General features: G+C 38.7%; 1 protein-coding gene and 1 pseudogene across 1 annotated transcript; one reads left to right on the top strand and one right to left on the bottom strand.

Annotated features, from left to right (window-relative positions):
• Positions 1-6,036: 6,036 nt before the first annotated feature.
• Positions 6,037-10,888, top strand: LOC117724293 (olfactory receptor 11A1-like; annotated as a pseudogene).
• A 781-nt stretch (positions 10,889-11,669) lies between these two features.
• Positions 11,670-18,063, bottom strand: LOC117724776 (olfactory receptor 1f45-like). Its single transcript, XM_034524695.2, has 3 exons — positions 17,957-18,063; positions 16,775-16,853; positions 11,670-13,258 (listed from the first exon to the last, which is right to left on the bottom strand). Exon 3 carries the CDS (start codon positions 13,125-13,127, stop codon positions 12,210-12,212), a length of 918 nt encoding a protein of 305 aa, XP_034380586.1. The 5' UTR covers positions 13,128-13,258; positions 16,775-16,853; positions 17,957-18,063; the 3' UTR covers positions 11,670-12,209.
• Positions 18,064-18,199: the final 136 nt, after the last annotated feature.

Consider the following 18,199-nt stretch of genomic DNA (forward strand, 5'->3'; position numbering starts at 1 on the left):
TGTAGATTCATCCTTCTTCATCTACAAGTAAAGTTTGAACATCCTATTATAAAATTATTATCATGTTAATACAATATTGTAAGATAGACTCCTAAAAACATTTTTGATAAAATGTTTATTCCTTATTCCAAATAGTAATTAAATTGGTTATTGAAAAATAATGATATTTGGCCTATTACATGACAAACTTTTTAGGCAAATTTGGTGATCATTATCCAAAAGACAAGTTGTTACAGTTTTTCTCTATGCATGCTTTTAAATTTTCCAAAATTTACTATGTATGTAGCCCATAGAAAAGATGTTTGCTGTATTTACTGTATTTACAGATGCCTCATCTATTGAGAAGGCAGTATATGTAATTAGATCACATGTTTATTTTCTTGAGTTCCCTCTGCTTCAGCACAAATAATTATTTTTTAATTTATTTTTTATTGGGTATTTTATTTACATTTCAGATGCCATCCCCTTTCCCCATTTTCCCTCCGTAGAAAACCCCTATCCCATATCCCCTTCTCTTTTTTGCTTTTATACAATTTTTTAATGTTAACCAAAGGCTTTACAAGTTTGATAATGCTCAATATCAATCAGAAGTGTAAACTAATACCCAATCTAGATATATCAACTACCTTTGACTGGCAGAGATATGTGAACATCCACCTCCATGTCTGGCCCCCCTTCTCTTTCTCTCTCATCACCTAGCTCCTCCTCTCCTTATCCTCCTCCTCTCCTTACTACTCCTCTCTGTACTCCTCCCACCTTAGCTCCTTCTACATATCACCCTTCCTGTTAAAATAAAACTTTTCTCTTAATATACAGTTAGAGCATAACTATACCAATTTATGTCAGTAAGGTGCAAGATAGACTTAATACCCAGTCCGTCATTTTGTTGACTAAGCAGAACCTCTGTCATCTCTCCTAAATAAAAGACTTAGTTCTGAACCTGGCTTTTTTTTCTCTTGGCTTTAGGATGAATGTCAGCTGAAAACCATCCTCTCAAATCTTTTCTCTCAAAGTAAACAGCAAGGATTGGCTATGAGACTATAAGTTTTCAACCCCATCAGAAATCCAGAATGACTGAGTTAACTGAGATTATGGGAAGCACAAAGCATAGCTTCTAAAACATAGCCAATTTATAAAGACCACTGAACACCTGGACAGTCCCTATACTACAGAATGTTGGAGCATCTGATCTTCAGCCTTCTGGCCCAGGATCATCTGACAGACCTAGTGATGCACAATTATTAAGGGCTGATTACTCTGTCTTGGCAGATATAATCAGTCAACTATTCTGCAAGTGTGTCTTTTTCTGGACAGTGATTTGTCTGTAGATGGAAAGAGACAATTCTTGCCTAGTGGCTATCTCACCACAACTGGAGTAACTCCAAAGATGCTCAATTTCTTCTTAGAATCCAAGACAGGAAGCTGTCAGGAGCAGACAGGTCTCTAATCAAAATGAACATTAATGTGGAAATATTTGTAATGTCAATTCTGTGGATTTCTGATGTATTGAAAACCAACTATCCATATAAGGCAATCTGGACTGCTGTCTGTTAACTCCTCTCAGCTATTTCTAAAGAAAATACAGAAAACTCCCTAACAATAAACTCAAAGCCATGAATTTGCTATAGGCCCTTAATTCACGCTAACCATCTCAAATCAGTTAAAAAAGTTAAAGAAGGACTGGGTCTAAGCCTTGTATTCCTAAATGTGTTATTCAGGGGCAATGCCTATGATAGTAACAATATCCATCTCACTTTTATATTAATAAGAAGCTTGTACCAATAAAAACCTTAAATTTGAAATCAAAGTAAATTTTGTACCATGTAAGAAATTATAACTTCATCTTAATAACAATTATACATATTTCTACCAGTAACTTATGGCTATGCAATAAATCCTAGCTAATCCTCCCTGTTCCACCCAAACTACTACTTTTCCCTAGAAAGATAGCCCAATATTAACCACCTCAGTCCCCAAGCCCAGGGAACAGGGGCTCTGACTCTTCATTAACTTTTTCAAGCTGATTATGGGTGTTGAGATATTAGAAGATGGGTTGGGGGAAGAATAAATTGATAAGCCTCTGACACTTTGTCTTCACTGCATCCAGCTGTAATTTCAGGACATCAGAGGTTTGAGCAGGTGTGCTCAGCTTGCCTGATGAGTAGATACACCAAGGCTATGTATTCTGCAATATACAATTCTCAAAACAAATTTTAGTATCAAGAGAATTGTTTGAATTCTGGAATCTAGTCTCCTGGCTGCCTGCCTCTATCATGTCTAATCCATATAATTCTGGGCGTTTCTATGAAGGTGTACTCCCACCATCCTTTCATTTTTGCCTCCCTGCTCTCAAATTCTTCAACACTAGGGAATCCAAACTTTCAGGCATCAAGGCCCTCCACTTCCACTGATGCCTAACCCCTTACCTGCCTCCAATTACTATGAGGGTGTGCTCCCACCATCCTCTCATTCCTGCCTCCCTGCTCTTGAAATTCCCCAACACTTGGGAATCCATATTTTCAGGCACCAAGGCCCTCTACTTACACTAATGCCTAACCCCTTACTCCATTTTTCCTCTTCCAATTATTATGATGGTATGCTCCCACCATCCTCTCATTCCCACTTCCTTGCTCTTGAAATTCCCCAACACTAGGGAGTCCAAACTTTCAGGTACCAAGGCTGTCCACTTCCACTGATGCCCGGCACTGCCACCCTCAACTACCTATACAGGTAGAGCCATGAGTCCCTTCTTTTGTGTTCTTGGGCTGGAGATTTTAGAATGGCTACTCCAGCTTGTTTCTTAGGACCATTTGCTTGAAAAATTGTTTTCCAGCCTTTTACTCTAAGGTAGAGTCTGTCTTTGCACTGGGGTGCATTTCCTGTATGCAGCAAAATGCTGGGTCCTGTTTATGTATCCAGTCCATTAGTCTATGTCTTTTAATTGGGGAATTGAGTCCATTGATGTTAAGAGATATTAAAGAACAGTGATTGTTGTCTCCTGTTACTTTTGTTATTTGAGGTGAAGTTATCTTTGTGTGGCTATCTTCTTTTGGATTTGTTGGAAGAGCGTTACTTTCTTGCTCTTTCTAGGGTATAATTTCCCTCCTTGTATTGGAGCTTTCCTGCTATTATCCTTTGTAATGCTGGGTTTGTGGAAAGATATTGTGTAAATTTGGTTTTGTCGTGGAATATCTTGGTTTCTCCATTTGTGGTAATTGAGAGTTTTGCTGGGTATAGTAGCCTGGGCTGGCATTTGTGTTCTCTTAGGTCTGTATGGCATCTATCCAGCATCTTCTAGCTTTTATAGTATCTGGTGAGAAGTCTGGTGTAATTCTGATAGGTCTGCCTTTATATGTTACTTGGCCTTTCTCCCTTACTGCATTTAATATTCTTTCTTTGTTTTGTGCACTTGGTGTTTTGATTATTATGTGACAGGAGGTATTTCTTTTCTGGTCTAGTCTATTTGGCGTCCTATAGGCTTCTTGTATGTTTATGGGCATGGCATTCTTTAGATTAGGGAAGTTTTCTTCTATAATTTTGTTGAAGATATTTATTGGCCCTTTAAGTTGGGAATCTTCATTCTCATCTATACCTATTATCCTTAGGTTTTGTCTCCTCACTGTGTCCTAGATTTCCTGGATATTTTGTGTTAAGAACTTTTTGCATTTTGCATTTTCTTTGACAGTTGTGTCAATATTTTCTATGGTATATCTGCACCTGAGATACTCTTTTCTATCTCTTGTATTCTGTTGGTGATGCTTGTGTCTATGACACCTGATTTCTTTCCTAGGTTTTCTATCTCCAGGGTAGTCTCCCTTTGTGATTTCTTGATTGTTTCTACTTCCATTTTTATGTTCTGGATGGTTTTGTTCAATTCCTTCATCTGTTTGGTTGTGTTCTCTTGTAATTTTTTCAGGGATTTTTGTGTTTCCTCTTTAAGGGCTTCTATCTGTTTACCTGTGTTCTCCTCAAATTCTTTGAGAGTGTTATTTATGTCCTTCTTGAAGTCCTCTATCATCATCCTTAGAAGTGATTTTAAATTTGAATCTTGCTTTCCTAGTGATATGGGAAATTCAGGATTTTCTTCTGTGGGAGAACTAAGTTCTAATGATGCCAAGTACCACTGGGTTACTGTTGCTTATGTTCTTGTGCTTGCCTTTTGCCATCTGGGTCTCCTTAGTGCTACATGCCCTATCTCTGAGTGGAGCCTGTCTTTCCTATTATCTTGGTTGTATCAGAACTTTGTGGGGTGGGTGTAACTAGTGGGGTAAGAGCTGGGGCTCAAAATCTGCTCAGTGCTCAAGCTCAGACAGGATACTGCCCAAATTAGAGCACCTGGGATCCCTGCTTCCTCTGGGTTCTTGGAGATTGGGGGCAGAGCTGCCACCCAAGATCTGCTCAGTGCTCTGGCCCAGACCCCAGCACAAATAATTAAATTATATCTTGTAGCCACTGTTTGAAATGCTGAAAAAAATCAAGCTTTCAATTTATATACTCATAGCCAGTATATGTCTCATGGTTTATAATTGCTTAAAATTGTTCCTTTTTTAGATATTGCTAATTCTCAAATTTTATAATTATTTATAAAAATACAGCTTAATTTAAGAAACATGTACTGTTTCTTAACTTCATAAGACATTTAAAAGCTCATATTGGATAGCCTGAACCCCAGGGCAATGCCAGAGCAGATTTGTATACTAGGCAGATTATAGGCCTTTCAGAAATAATTGGCCATACAATCTTATTCTTTACAGCATCAAAATAGTAATAGCTTGAGACAATAATTTGGCATTTCTAGAAAGTATGCAAGTTAAATTGCAAAAACTTGTTCTCAGTATCTTCAATTTTTTCATAATGGTGTTAAGCCTTGAGGACTTATACGTAATCAATTTTGGCAAATAGATGTTACTCATTTTTGATTTTAAAAAATTAAAATATGTACATGTGACTTGACACCTTTTAGGCTTTCTAGTTGCAACTACTTTAACAAGAGAAGCAACTAAAAATATAATTAGTTATTGCCTATATTATTTTCCTGTGCTTGGTGTTCCATATCAGACTAAGATAGATAATAGAACTGGCTACTGTAGTTATTTGGCTACAGTCAAACATTTGAGATGTTTTGTTGAAAGTTACTGAGATTTCCTTATTATCCTCAAGGAAAAGAAATTGCAAGAGAGATTATAAAACTTTAAAATAATATCTTCATAACTCTTTGAGTGTGGGAAAAGCAGCTACTGGTGCTTCTTCTCTGGTTTTACAAGGAACTCTGAAAAATTGGCTTTTTAAACTAGAAAGGGGGAATTATACCCCCCAAGGTCACCAAAAGCACACCTTGCTTTTGTTTTATTTGTTTTAAATTTTCTGCAAATTGATGCTAAAGGACAGTCTGCAGCAGATTGCCACTGGCATCCGGTCACTTCCAGTTCATTTGTCAGGGTCATATGGAGAGACCCCTTAACTAATACTTGGAATGGTCCCAACCTTGTTTTAATTTGGAGTCATGGCTCAGTCTATATTTTTCAGAAAAAGAGAATGGAGCCCAATGGCTACCTGAAAAATTGGTCTGTCAAGTGGACACAGATCTTGAACCTAGTGATTGTGATTCTAATGATGAAGATGGCTCAAAATCAGCCAGCTGATTTTAACTTGATTTAATAGTCTCTAGTCTTACTGGAGAGTGGTTTTTTTTTTTTTTTTTTTTTTTTTTTTTTTTTTTTTTTTTTCAGTACTTAAAGCCACCCACCTGGTGGACAGACTTGTGTCTGATCCCTGCTAATTAGCAGTTGGATTAGATACTGGAACATTTATACTTTCAACCATATTTTCTACATTGCTTGAATAATCATGTTGCTTTTAACCTTTGAAACTTGTATTTTAAGCAGATTGATTGCCCTCACACAGGATTGCTCTCAGCAAGCTCAGCTATTCATTCTGGCAGCTACACATCACTGTGAAGAATTGCATCTAGAACATGCCCACAGGTCCTTTGGTTTGAATGTGGTTTTTGTCTATATGGGAAAGAGTGTGCCAATGATGGCTGGTTATGTAAAGACAGGTAAGAGTGTGCTTGAGCTCCTATAAACCTAAGGCAGAGGCATACATCAATATGCTATGTATGTTTTCCTCAAAGACAGATAATATAGGAGTAATATAGACACTGACCTAAGCCAGGCATGATCGCCCGGCCAGATATTGGCACTGACATCTTGAAAAATTAAGTGGGGAACTATGCCCTCCCCCCAGCCTTAAGAAGGCCTGAACTAGTCATTTACCACAGTAGACCAAAACAATAGGGCCTAGGAGGCATTGGTGGTCTTCAGTCTGCTACAGGAGCTGAGGAGAATGGGCTGCCTGCTGAGCTTGCCTTGACACCTCTGGGCTGCTATCCAGCTGAAGAGACTGGAGTTCTGGGGGTGGGGCTTCCCCTTTATATGTGAAAGCAAAATATTAAACTTTGGGCCTTGATCAGAATACTTTGTCTTGATCCCATGTTTTCTCTCGACCTCCATTCCACTTTATTCCCAGCCTTCCTTTCAACAGAACCCAGTTACCAGTAGCTTCAGGTGGCTACACAGGAACAGTAATTAAGGCTCTGATGCTTCTCTCACCATCTAGAAAGATAAGACCTTGCAGGGCCAAACCTGTAGCATGTGGTGGAACAGAGAGGACAGATCCCTGGGTTATGGGGACTGTAAGCACTGGGACATTCTGAGTAAAGTTCTTTACAGTATCACCACTCCCAGGGAATAGTCTAAATTTCTTCTATTTTCTTCCCCAGTATGAAAGTACTGCACTGTGTGGAACTGAATCTTACAGGATGTATTCAGATCTCTCTTTCTCTACTATGAATCCAAGTCCCTCAATTTCTCTTTCTGCAGTTGGCATCTCATGCTGTCTGCTGTCAGCTCAGTGTGACAAAATGAGCAGCCCAGGTCAACCCAGAGGACTGAGTCTCTACCTAATACCTGTGCCTTTCTCACCTGTATCACAGGGCAATTTGGGACTTCTTCATCCCTTGTGGAACTTTAGGTTTCTGTGAGCAGCTGCTTACTTCCCTATTGAAAATGAGGATGCAGATATAGCTATTTATTTATTATTTATTTTACCTTCTGGATATAAGCTGTGGTTTATGTTGTTAAAAGTGGAAGATTTGTAAGTTTGAAAGTAAATAAAACATAAAAACTGGCAAACTCCATGTGTTTAATGGACTCAGTCTTTTGTGGGTTGTTTAGGAGAATGCTGGAGAGCAGATCGTGGCTGGGAATTGACATCCCTGCATCTTCTATGGGGTTGGATGTAGTCATCTCTTTTACACTTGATCTTCAGGGGAGGAATGGATTTGGACCATGGTGCCATGTGAGTTATTTGTGTGTAATGTCCTGAGCATTGATGAAACCATCGAGGGAATGACTAAGATGAGAAAGGGAACAAGGACTGAGCCCCGGGAACTGATAGTTTTATATTGGCAGTTATCTGAAATACTGTGTTGTGTCATAGTCTCTTTTGTGTAGATTTCTTTTTACTTCAGTAATTTTAATGCTTTAAGATTTCAAGTAAGTAATTAACTTTTAAGTTTTGATTTTACATTGGCTTACAAATAAGATTGCCTCAACTCTCAGAAGAGACTTTGGACTTGGGTATTTTAAACTGTGTCTATGGAGGCTTTTGAAATTAGATTAAATGCATTTTGTATTATGATATAGCCATAAAGCTATGGGCTCCATGCAGTGGAATGTGGTAGTTTGAATAACATTGGCCCACAAAAGCTCAAATATTTTTAATATTTGTCTCCAAATGGTAAAACATGGTAGGGTTCTATACCTATATAATAAATTGAATTGAGCCAAATTAAAGTATAAACACAGGTTCATTTGGACCATTTCTCAGGTGGGTTCCCTGGGTTCAAAGGAGGACATCAGTGAAGTCTCATAGCTGGGCTAGGTTAGGGGCGTTTTGTAGGGGAGTGGAGGGAGCCAGTGACCTGATGGTGATGTACTGGTGTAATTGCCCCTATATGGTGGTCTTAGGTCCAGTTGAGTACTTTGGGATCTAGAACTAGGAGCTGGCTTTGTCCAGTGTGCTATGAGGGCCTTGGCAAGCCTAGGATCCTTTTCAGAAGAGATCGAGGGGATCACTTAGCCCATATCATTTTGGCTTTGTTCCCAACCCTGGGAGTATCAGATCTATATGAGAAGGATTCAGATAGTAGGCCTTGTTCAGGTGGTGGCATTACATACCCTTAATCCAAGCACTCAGGAGGCAGAGACAGGCAGACCTCCCAGTTCAAGGCCAGCCTCATCTAGAGAGCCAGTTAGAAGATAGCCACTCTACACTGATAGGTTCTGTCTTGGAAAGAAGATGAGGTGGAGGAGGAAGAAGAAAAAGAGGAGAAGGTGGAAGATTTCAGAGGCTATTGAAGCAAAAATGGCTATGAGACAGTGATTATGAGATCTCAGCAAAATTTTCCATTCACTTATAGTAGCTGGAAATGATTTTGGAAGGTGACAGTTTGTGGTTGATGAATAAATCTAGTAGGCATTTGAAGAATGTTGCAAGTTACACATGAAAGGAAATATGATTGACTATACAGATTGTGGAATTGGAATTCTATGCTACAGATAATGCATAAATTTGTATTTAAAGTTTTTGAAATATCAGAATTATGAACTTGATTAAACAAGAAGTTTATACAAAGAAAAAGTTTGAGGAAGGACGGAAACTTAAGAAGCAGTAATTTTATTGTTTTTATTTTTTGTTTTTTTTTTTTTTTTTTTTTTTTTTTTTTTTTTTTTTTGGAGCCTGGAGAGGTAGCTCAGCAGTTAAGTACACTGACTGTTCTAGAGGAACCAGTTTTGTTAGTCTCCACCCATGCAAGTAGGTCACAACCATCTGTAACTTCAGTTTCAGAAAGGGGAGACTTCTAGTCTACACATGTACAAGGCCTGCACATAAGATACAGACAGAGAAACATAGGAGAAAGAGGAAGAAAGAAGGAGGAGGAGGAGGATGAAGAAAAAAGAAGAAAGAAGGAATAATATAGAAGAAAAGGAAGAGGAGGAAGAAGAAGTAAAGAGAGGAAGGGAGGAAGAAAGAAAGAGAAAAAGGAAGAATACAACCTGCCCTCATATATGTAGAATAAAAAAAAAGTAAGGAAGGAATAAAGAAATGCAGGGATGCAAGATAATTTAAGCCAACCTTAGTTTGCACACTCTCTTTGCATCATCTTGCAGTAATATCAACTATAGGATTACAATGAAAAACAGAGAGGTACAGAAAAATTTATTTAGATACTATGAAGCAGAAAAGTGGATGACTCCATGAAAATGTCTCCACAGGAAACCTAATTCACTGATTCTGTGCCCCTTGGTTTCTCTGAAGTCCCTCCTATTCTATCTGTTCACCATGATCTATGCCTCCATTATTACAAGGAGCATGCTTTTTGTAGTGGTAGTAGACAGTTCTCAGAGGCTTCACACACCCATGTATTTCTTTCTGGTGAGCCTGGCCTTCCTGGCTCATGTCTACATAGTGACCAATATACTGGACGGCTTTCTGTAGGCAGACAACATTCCTGTGATTTGTAGTGAGAATTTTGGTAATTAAAAAAAAAAAACAAACAAACACAAAAATGTTATAGTATAATGTTTTTGTTTTAATCCCAGATATTGGGCATGGGGCTGTTTTAGACTGTCCATAGCAGTTTACTATGATTTGCCTTGTGCTCTAGCAGGGGCATGATTTTGCCAGCTGCAATTAGTTTCTGCAAATGTATAGCATTTGGAGTTCTGGGGATTCTTGAGAGGGTATATAAATTGGAGAGCCCTGTGGGCCACTGTATCTACACTTCCTGCTACTGCTGCTAGTTGGTTGCTGGTTGATATCATAGATTGTTGCTATTTGTCAAGTGGTCCTGCACAAAGAAGAAATTAGATATCCTCACAGTAAAGATCAAATTTGCTCCAAGACACTCAATACCCCTAATCAGCAGGCAATAGTCTAACAGTATGGATACATTCCTTTTCCCCTTTTCATTCTCTCCTATCTAGTGTTGCAGGGTTGAAAGGCACAAGGGTGTAGAAAGGCAGTAGGAAAGGAACCCACAGAGTAGCTTAAAGTCCAGCTACAGTGGCTGGCTGCTTGAACCAGCTCTTCACCTTTAGCTCTCTAGATACAAATGAGTATATCCTACTGGGTGTGCTGGTATATGATCACTGGCTAGCAATATGTCACTCCCTATGTCACTTCTCATGGGGCCTCAATGGTGCTCATTGTCTGGCTGTCTGGCTTTATTGTAGATGGATTAGTTGTTGCATCTGTGGTTCTGTGGTCCCAACCTAGTTGATCACTTTTACTGTGATTTCTTACCTTTGATGGTCCTGGCTTACTTAGATACCTGAGTGGCCCAGATGACTACATTTATCCTCTCCGTTATCTTCCTGACTGTCTCCATTAGTCTGGTTCTGATGTCCTATGCTCAGATTGTGGTGACTGTGCTGAGAATTCCTTCTGGGACCAGAAGGACCAAGGCATTCTCCACATGCTTCTCTCACCTGTCTGTGGTGTCCACATTCTATGGAACACTCATCATCTTGTACACTGTGCCCTCTGTTGTCCATTCCCAGTGCCTCTTCAAAGTCATTGCCCTGCTCTACACAGTGGTCACCCCATCTTCAACCCTATCATCCATACCTTGAGGAACCAGGAGGTACAGCGGGCACTAAGAAGGCTTGCCTACTGCAAACCAACTGAAATGTGAGCTAAGAAGGAGAACAGTGAAGATTTTCTATTGGACTGTCAGTGTCTTGATTGAAAAGTCACCCACAATGGGCTCTAGATGAGTAACTATGCTCTTTCTCAGATTCCCCTTTAGATCTTAGGAACTATGCCCAGGGGCAAGATAATAGTAAAAAGAAATTCGAGATGTTAGTTTAAAAGATTATGTAAATTACTATAAGTTTTTTACTGCATACAACAAAAATAGTACTCTGAGATGATCATCACACTGTAAAGACATGTACTGAGTTGTCACTCTGTAGTCTGTTTCTGTATGTAGCATTGGTGCTAATGACTAATAGAAACAAGACACCAATACAATCACAAATCTAGAATAATATTCATTTATATTATTTTAGTGTGACATTAGAAGTGTTCTTTCCTATTGTGTGTATTTGCTTTGAGCATGCAAACTTGCTGGTTGAATTTGTAGTTTGGTTTCCTACAAAATGATGTGTCATAATTAACTACACACACACACACACACACACACACACACACACACACACACACACACTGACCAACAATAAATTATTTTAAAGGGAAATCTATAATATACTCTCCATTAAAAAATAGAAGAAAATTATATTGTTTCTCATTCTGCTTCTATTGACCTGGGTTATTGTTGGACTCATCAGCTTCCTGACCTCTTACTTGTGATTTAACATTTGTGAACTCTAAAGCTCCCTTTAAAATGATTTGTCAGTGGCATCCAGGTTCACCTGAAGGAAGGATATTTGAGAAAGACTGAAATACTTAAATCCACTAGATCTCCAGAACAGGAGATGTAGTAAAATCTTTAAGGATATCAGGGGCTGTTGTTACTAAACCACTGGTAGGAATGCTAGTAATTATCACATGATTGTAGTGATTGCAATGGATATTCATGCATCAGCAATATGAATATAAGAAGACAAATTTACAATAACATATGTAACATTGTATTTTTTTGTAGATCATTTTATTTGTTACTTATCTTGTTGCTATGGCAAAACACCTGCCAATCAATTTAGGAATCAAAGATTCATTTATTTCAGGGTTTGAAGAATACAATACATCAGGATGAGAAAAGCACAGATGGGAGATGGGGTCCTAGGTTACAGTGCATTTGTGATGAACAAGCAAAAACAGATGAATAATGATAGTAACCCTAGTTTTTCATTTTTCCCTTTATCATTCCAGGATGATTCTATGAAATGGATGGTGCCACATACATTCAAAGTTGATCTTTTCTCCTCAGTGAAATTTCTCCGGAGACATCTTCACAGAAATGCCCAGATGTGTGTTCAAGGTGATTTCAAATCCAGTTCAGTTAACAGTGAAGATTAGCCATAGCCATCATGTAATTCTCCCATTAGCCATGGTGTTATCTGACTTATTTTGCATGATGTTGGGGTGTAGTCCTTCCTGATAGATGATCCTCATTTCTGAGACTACTCTATGTTCAGGATCCTTCTCAATGAACTCTTAACATCCTTATTTCTCAGACTATAAATGAAGGGGTTCAGAGTGGGAGTTACCAAGGTATACATGACAGCAGCTACCACCTCCCCAGAGGAATGAGAACTAGATGGGAGCTTCAGGTAGGCGGCAAAGACTGTGCTGTAGAAAAGAAGAACTACAGAGATGTGGGAACTGCACGTGGACAACGCTTTCCCTTTGCCCTGTGCTGATGGAACCTTAGCCACAGCATAAAAAATACAACCATAAGAACTTACAATGCAGAGAAATGCACCGATTCCTAAAAATCCAACTAAAACTACCATCAGGATTTCATTGAGGTGAGTGTCTGAACAGCAAAGCCATAAGAGAGGCCCAAATTCACAGAAAAAATGAGGAATCTCTTGATTGGTACGGTAATATAACTGAGAGAGCAACAAAGTATGGGTTAGAGACAAACAATTAGTCACTCCCCATGAGCCACTGACCAGAACCCCACATCTACAAGGAGTCATGAGAAGTGAATAGCGCAGAGGGTGGCAGATAGCAGCATAGCGGTCAATAGCCATGACTGCCAGAAGCAGGTTATCCATGTCTGCAAAAACAGCAAAGAAATAAAACTGAGTCAGGCATCCAGAGAATGAGATTGATCCATCTCCAGTCCACAGAGCCTCCAGCGTTTTCGGGGCTGTGGTGGTGATGAAGCAAAGATCCACGAGTGAGAGCTGACTGAGGAAGAAATACATGGGTGTGTGGAGGTGGACATCAGCACCAATGGCTAAGAGAAGTAGCAGGTTCCCTAAAAGTCCCAGCAAGTAGAGACCTAGGAAGATGCTAAAGAGGAGCTGCCGTTTCTCTGGGACACTGGACAGTCCCAAGAGGATAAATCCAGGAGCCTGAGTGCAGTTCATCCTGAGTCTTGTTTTTTCAAGAAGAAATTGGTATGAAGACAATTCACTCTCTGCAGGCAAAAATTGGCATCAACCCAGACCTGGTCCCTTGTCAATGTGTCTGCCTCATAGCTTTGATTGAGCAATGGAAACTAGAATAGCAAAGGGAGGAACAAGATTTGAAGTTCATTAAAAATGGCTCCCTAGGGAGACATTGAGACAATTTGTTAAATGTTTTCCTGCAATTCTCTAGGTGAAAGCTATGCTATTTAACCATTGTGTTGCATGATAGAATCAGAAGTTTCCTGTGAATATTTTTGACTCTGATTTCTTTGAAAACAGAGGCTGCATAGTCATTACTTAGTGCTGTGCTGAGACTGGGATTTCAATAAATTCTCCTGTCCTTCCTGTCCACCACCCTTGTTGTGCCTCCAGCAGTCTAAGCAGACTACTGCTGTTTTCCTGGGTGATTTTCTGTGATCACTATTGCCTCAGTTAATGTGTTATTCACAGTGTAGCCCAGAGAGTCCCTTAAAGAAACATATTCTATTACTTATGTCCTCAAAAGAAGTCACTTGGAAACCATATTGTTAAGGAAGGGTATATGTCCTTGTGTGCCTTCTATGGCTCTAAATATTTTGATCTGGTGTGCCCTTCCCCCAGGCCCAAGCAGGCCTGCAAGTCTTTTACCACAATAGGCCAAGCAACAGTAGGACCTGAGATGCATTGCATTGCCAGCCTTGGTGCCCTACAGTCTGCTACAGAGCTAAGAAGAATGAACCACCTGTTGAGCTTGCTTTGACACCTCCTGGCTACTATCTCCTTGCCCAGTTCCTGGGCTGAACTGAGAACAGACTCTGGGGTTGGGGCTCCCCCTTTATATGTGAAAGCAAAATATTAAACTTCAGGCCTTGATCAGAATACGTTGTCTTGGCCCCATGTTTCTCTTGCCCTCCATTCCCCTTTCATTCCCAGCCTTCTTCTCAGGTAAACCCGGTTTCCTATAGCTGCTGGCAGCTACAATCTAGAAATTCTTCATCTACTCCATCATGCCTCACTGCCCACAACCTATGAGTTATTAGCAAAATTCACATTAATCGGTATCAATTTTCCATTTCTGTCAGTTTCTGTTGATAGCATAATATTATAAACTCAGTAATAAAAATATATTTGGAATCAAAGTTCAAGTAAAAGATAAAACAACCCCTTGTGATAGAGTCTGAGCAGAGAGTAACACCTCTTGCTAGATGTGGGAAATTTGATTCTGTAACTTCTGATAACACTTCTTAAGTTACTAGTATCTAATCATTGTGTATTTACCTAATGTTGAAAGAAGCAAACGTTCCACCACAGTCAGAATCAGTTTCCCTAATCTCAGTACCTCATTGAGCTGTGATATGACTTTGAAAAATAATACATGGTTTCAAACCATAGGATTTATCCTTGCCACACTTGTGATATGAAGGCCATTACCCCCATCTCTCTCTTTCTCTCTCTCTCATATTTTGTAAAGTTTTAGGTTAGTATTTTTTTTAGAAGGACCTATTATGATAGAGCGAAGGAGAATGTAATTTTTCTCCATAAAGTATGCCTAGTGCTTGGCATTAAAAAAAATCAAAATACTTGTCATGAAAAGGATAATTGCCTAGTAGTGACTGGAGGCAGAAGTGAGCACTGCCTTCTCCCTTTCTGTGGTTCATTTTAGTATTTCAGGAAAGAAACACCTTTCCTGTAGGCATTGTCCTGACTTGAACACATGGTGCATCCATGTCTTTCATTCTCACATATGTAAACAATGTTATAACATTGTTCTCTACAAACTCTTCTACATCTCAGCCCCTTGATCACCTTTTCTTACCTTGACTAGACATTTTCTCATCAATTCCATCAAAGCTCATTGCATCAAGAGAAAAACTGGCTACACTCATTGTACTCTAATTCAAGCTGCAAACATTTCAGTTTTGTCTTGACTCCATTGCTCAAATACCTCTAGTGTCTCTTCCTTCCTATTACTTACATATAGTGTACTGTGCCCGGTTACTGGGAACTCATAGGTGTGCCTCTGCTCACCTGTCTCACCCCTGATAGGCAATCTTTTCTTTCTGACTGGTCACCCATAGTTTTTCTAATTCTCACTCCTGATATCATGTGCTTTTGTTAACCTCCATTAGTCTTCTTACCTGATAATTCTTCATCTTAATCAAATTTTACCAGAACTACAAGACTATGTTGTAAAGGATAAAATGGTACTCTAGAAGTTGCTTCCCTATGATCTGGTCAAGAACAGTCATAATAAGAAAAATGTGACCCACCAAAGAAATGAAAGAATATCTTAAATGTGTGAAGAAAAATGGAGTATGCCCTAGTAAAAAGTAAACTGTTAGAGAGAATGTTCGAACACTTTGTCCCAGTTTTCTTCTATCTAAATTTCATTCTTTTCTTCCTCCCTTTCTTCCTTCCTCCTCCCTCCCTCCTTTCTTTCTTTCTTTCTTTCTTTCTTTCTTTCTTTCTTTCTTTCTTTCTTTTTTTCTTTCTTTGATTCCCCCTCTATTGAGACCTCAGCAGTATTTTTGCTTCATTGTACTTTCTGTTTAGTTATGTTTTTACTCTTTCTTTTATGAGGAGAATGAGTTATCCATGGAGATGTAGGAAGAAGCCCTGTTTATGACAGTAACATGATGAACTCCTACATGTACATAGTAAGATTTTAATCACTGAAAAAGAATAATAAAATGAAATTTTTAGAAAAGTAAATGGTTCTGAAAAAATTGTAGTAAAGGAATTGGTACAAACTCAGAAAAGTATACACCTCATATTCTCTCTCAAATGAAGATTCTAGCTTGTAGTGTTCATATATATGTGTTTCAATTGGTGTAAATGTAGATAAAACTTTAAAAACTATGAGAGAGAGAGAGAGAGAGAGAGAGAGAGAGAGAGAGAGAGAGAGAGAGAGCACAATCCAGGCTTTGTGGTGCATAATGAACACACATTCTTCCCACAAACTATGTGGGGAGTTAAATTTCCACACATGGGGAGATGTTATAATTTTAGTTGTTTCTGGTTGTCTTTTCATACTATATATAGTAAACATCATCTAAGAGACTCAGAATTAAACTAAAAAAAAAAAAGAGCTGGGTCATGTTACACTAAATATAAATGATGAACTATATGTGAAAGATAGAAGACATATGTAGGTATGACACAATATAATTTTTTCTCTTTCTTTTTTCATATGTTCATTAACTTTGGATGATCACAATATGAAGTTGTCCTCATGGACACATGTTTTAGAATAAGGAGACATGAATTTTACAGGAATATGTTTTTAAATGAGAATGAGAACTTTAAAGTTTCACAAGGCTGACACTTACTTGGAGATGCTGTTAAGTCACAAGTGTCACACTTCACACTCACCTGGAGATCTGTGAAGACACAGGTGTCACCCTGCACACTCACCTAAAGATCTGTTAAGTCACAGGTATCACACTGCACACTCACCTGGAGATCTGTTAAGTCACAGGTGTCACACTGCACACTCACCTGGAGATCTGTTAAGTCAAAGGTGTCACACTGCACACTCACCTGGAGATGCTGTTAAGTCACAGGTGTCACACTGCACACTCACCTGGAGATCTGTTAAGTCACAGGGTGTCACCCTGCACACTCACCTTTAGATGCTTCTAAGTCACAGATGTCCCACTCTACCCTTAAGATTCTTACTTAGGAGATTGTTGCAAGTTAGCTGCACTGGAACAAAACCACAAAGCATTGTTCTGTCAGTCATACCTGTACTATCACTTTTCCATCTACCTCATTTCTCCTTTCCTCATTTCTCCTTTGTACCAGGAACTAGGAGGCTGTTTTCATACAAGGTTACAGCTACTCTCACATTCTCTTTTAAAAGATAATCCTTCCCAATTAAGAGACAATGACGTGCCTCTCCTGATGTCAATTCCCATGTAAACATTCTCACTGTGATTGTATTCACCTCAAACCTATTTATCTATAAAATGCATTGAATGTATTGCATCTCAGAGCAACTGAGGCTCAGTACTCCGGTTATCTGAAAACTACTTCAGCATCTGTGGTTATATCTAAGGACTTAGCTTCAGATGGGCTACATAGTAATATGAGACAGTCTCTTGGCTTCTAGAGCCATTGCCTTATTTTTCTATTTCTTATGACATATTTATCCAAAAGCTCTTGTCTCAATTCCTAGTTACTTTCTAATCCAATAGTTTTAATTCCATGCTTTCTTGAACCCTCTTAAAGCAAGCACTTATGCTTGCATTTCTGAAAATAACTCTCATCAATGTCAGGTTTAAATTTCAGTCCTTAAGTTATTATTTGATTTTTCAAAAAGATAGCTCAATTGAATATTCTTTGTTTTTACTTCAAACCCTTTGTTTGTGTGACTGTCAAGGTACCTACAATACTCTCCTGGTGTCCAGTGATCTCTCTGACTCACTCATTCTCAGTCTCCTAATTTGATTTCTTCTGCTGTTTTAAATTTCTTTTAAATTCTCTTTGTACCTCTCTTCTATTTCCAGTTTCATGCTTCAACTATCTGTAAACAAGTCACTCTATTCAAGTTTTCAATTCTGCCTTTTTTCCTCAAACCTCTCTCTCTCTCTCTCTCTCTCTCTCTCTCTCTCTCTCTCTGTGCATATGTCTATCATATATGCATGTATGCATATATAGTATCATTAATTCACAAGAACAATTTTATTGTGAAAGATGTTTTCTTTTAGGTTGGGTTATTTACATACAAATGTAATAATGTCCTCCCTTCTATGTTCCAGTCTGAAATATGAGCTCATAGTCCATAAAATACTATATTTTACACTTACCTTGGACTCCTCTAAAGTCCATTCATGAGTGATGAACTTAGAAATATCCACTCTACCCAATGTTCTTAGACCTAAAGCATCCTGCCCTTTGCATTTATTGCTGAGAGTGTATCTGAGAATAGAGATGATTCAGTCTGGAAGTCTTGTCTGTATTACCTCTCTTGAGATCAGAAACAGTTGCCAAGAGAAAAAAAAATCTTTTCTGACTTTTGAGAGTCTCTTTCCAAAGTTACTCATTAGCAA

This window comes from Arvicanthis niloticus, chromosome 20 (genome assembly GCF_011762505.2).
Source record: "Arvicanthis niloticus isolate mArvNil1 chromosome 20, mArvNil1.pat.X, whole genome shotgun sequence".
Classification (NCBI taxonomy): Eukaryota; Metazoa; Chordata; class Mammalia; order Rodentia; family Muridae; genus Arvicanthis; species Arvicanthis niloticus.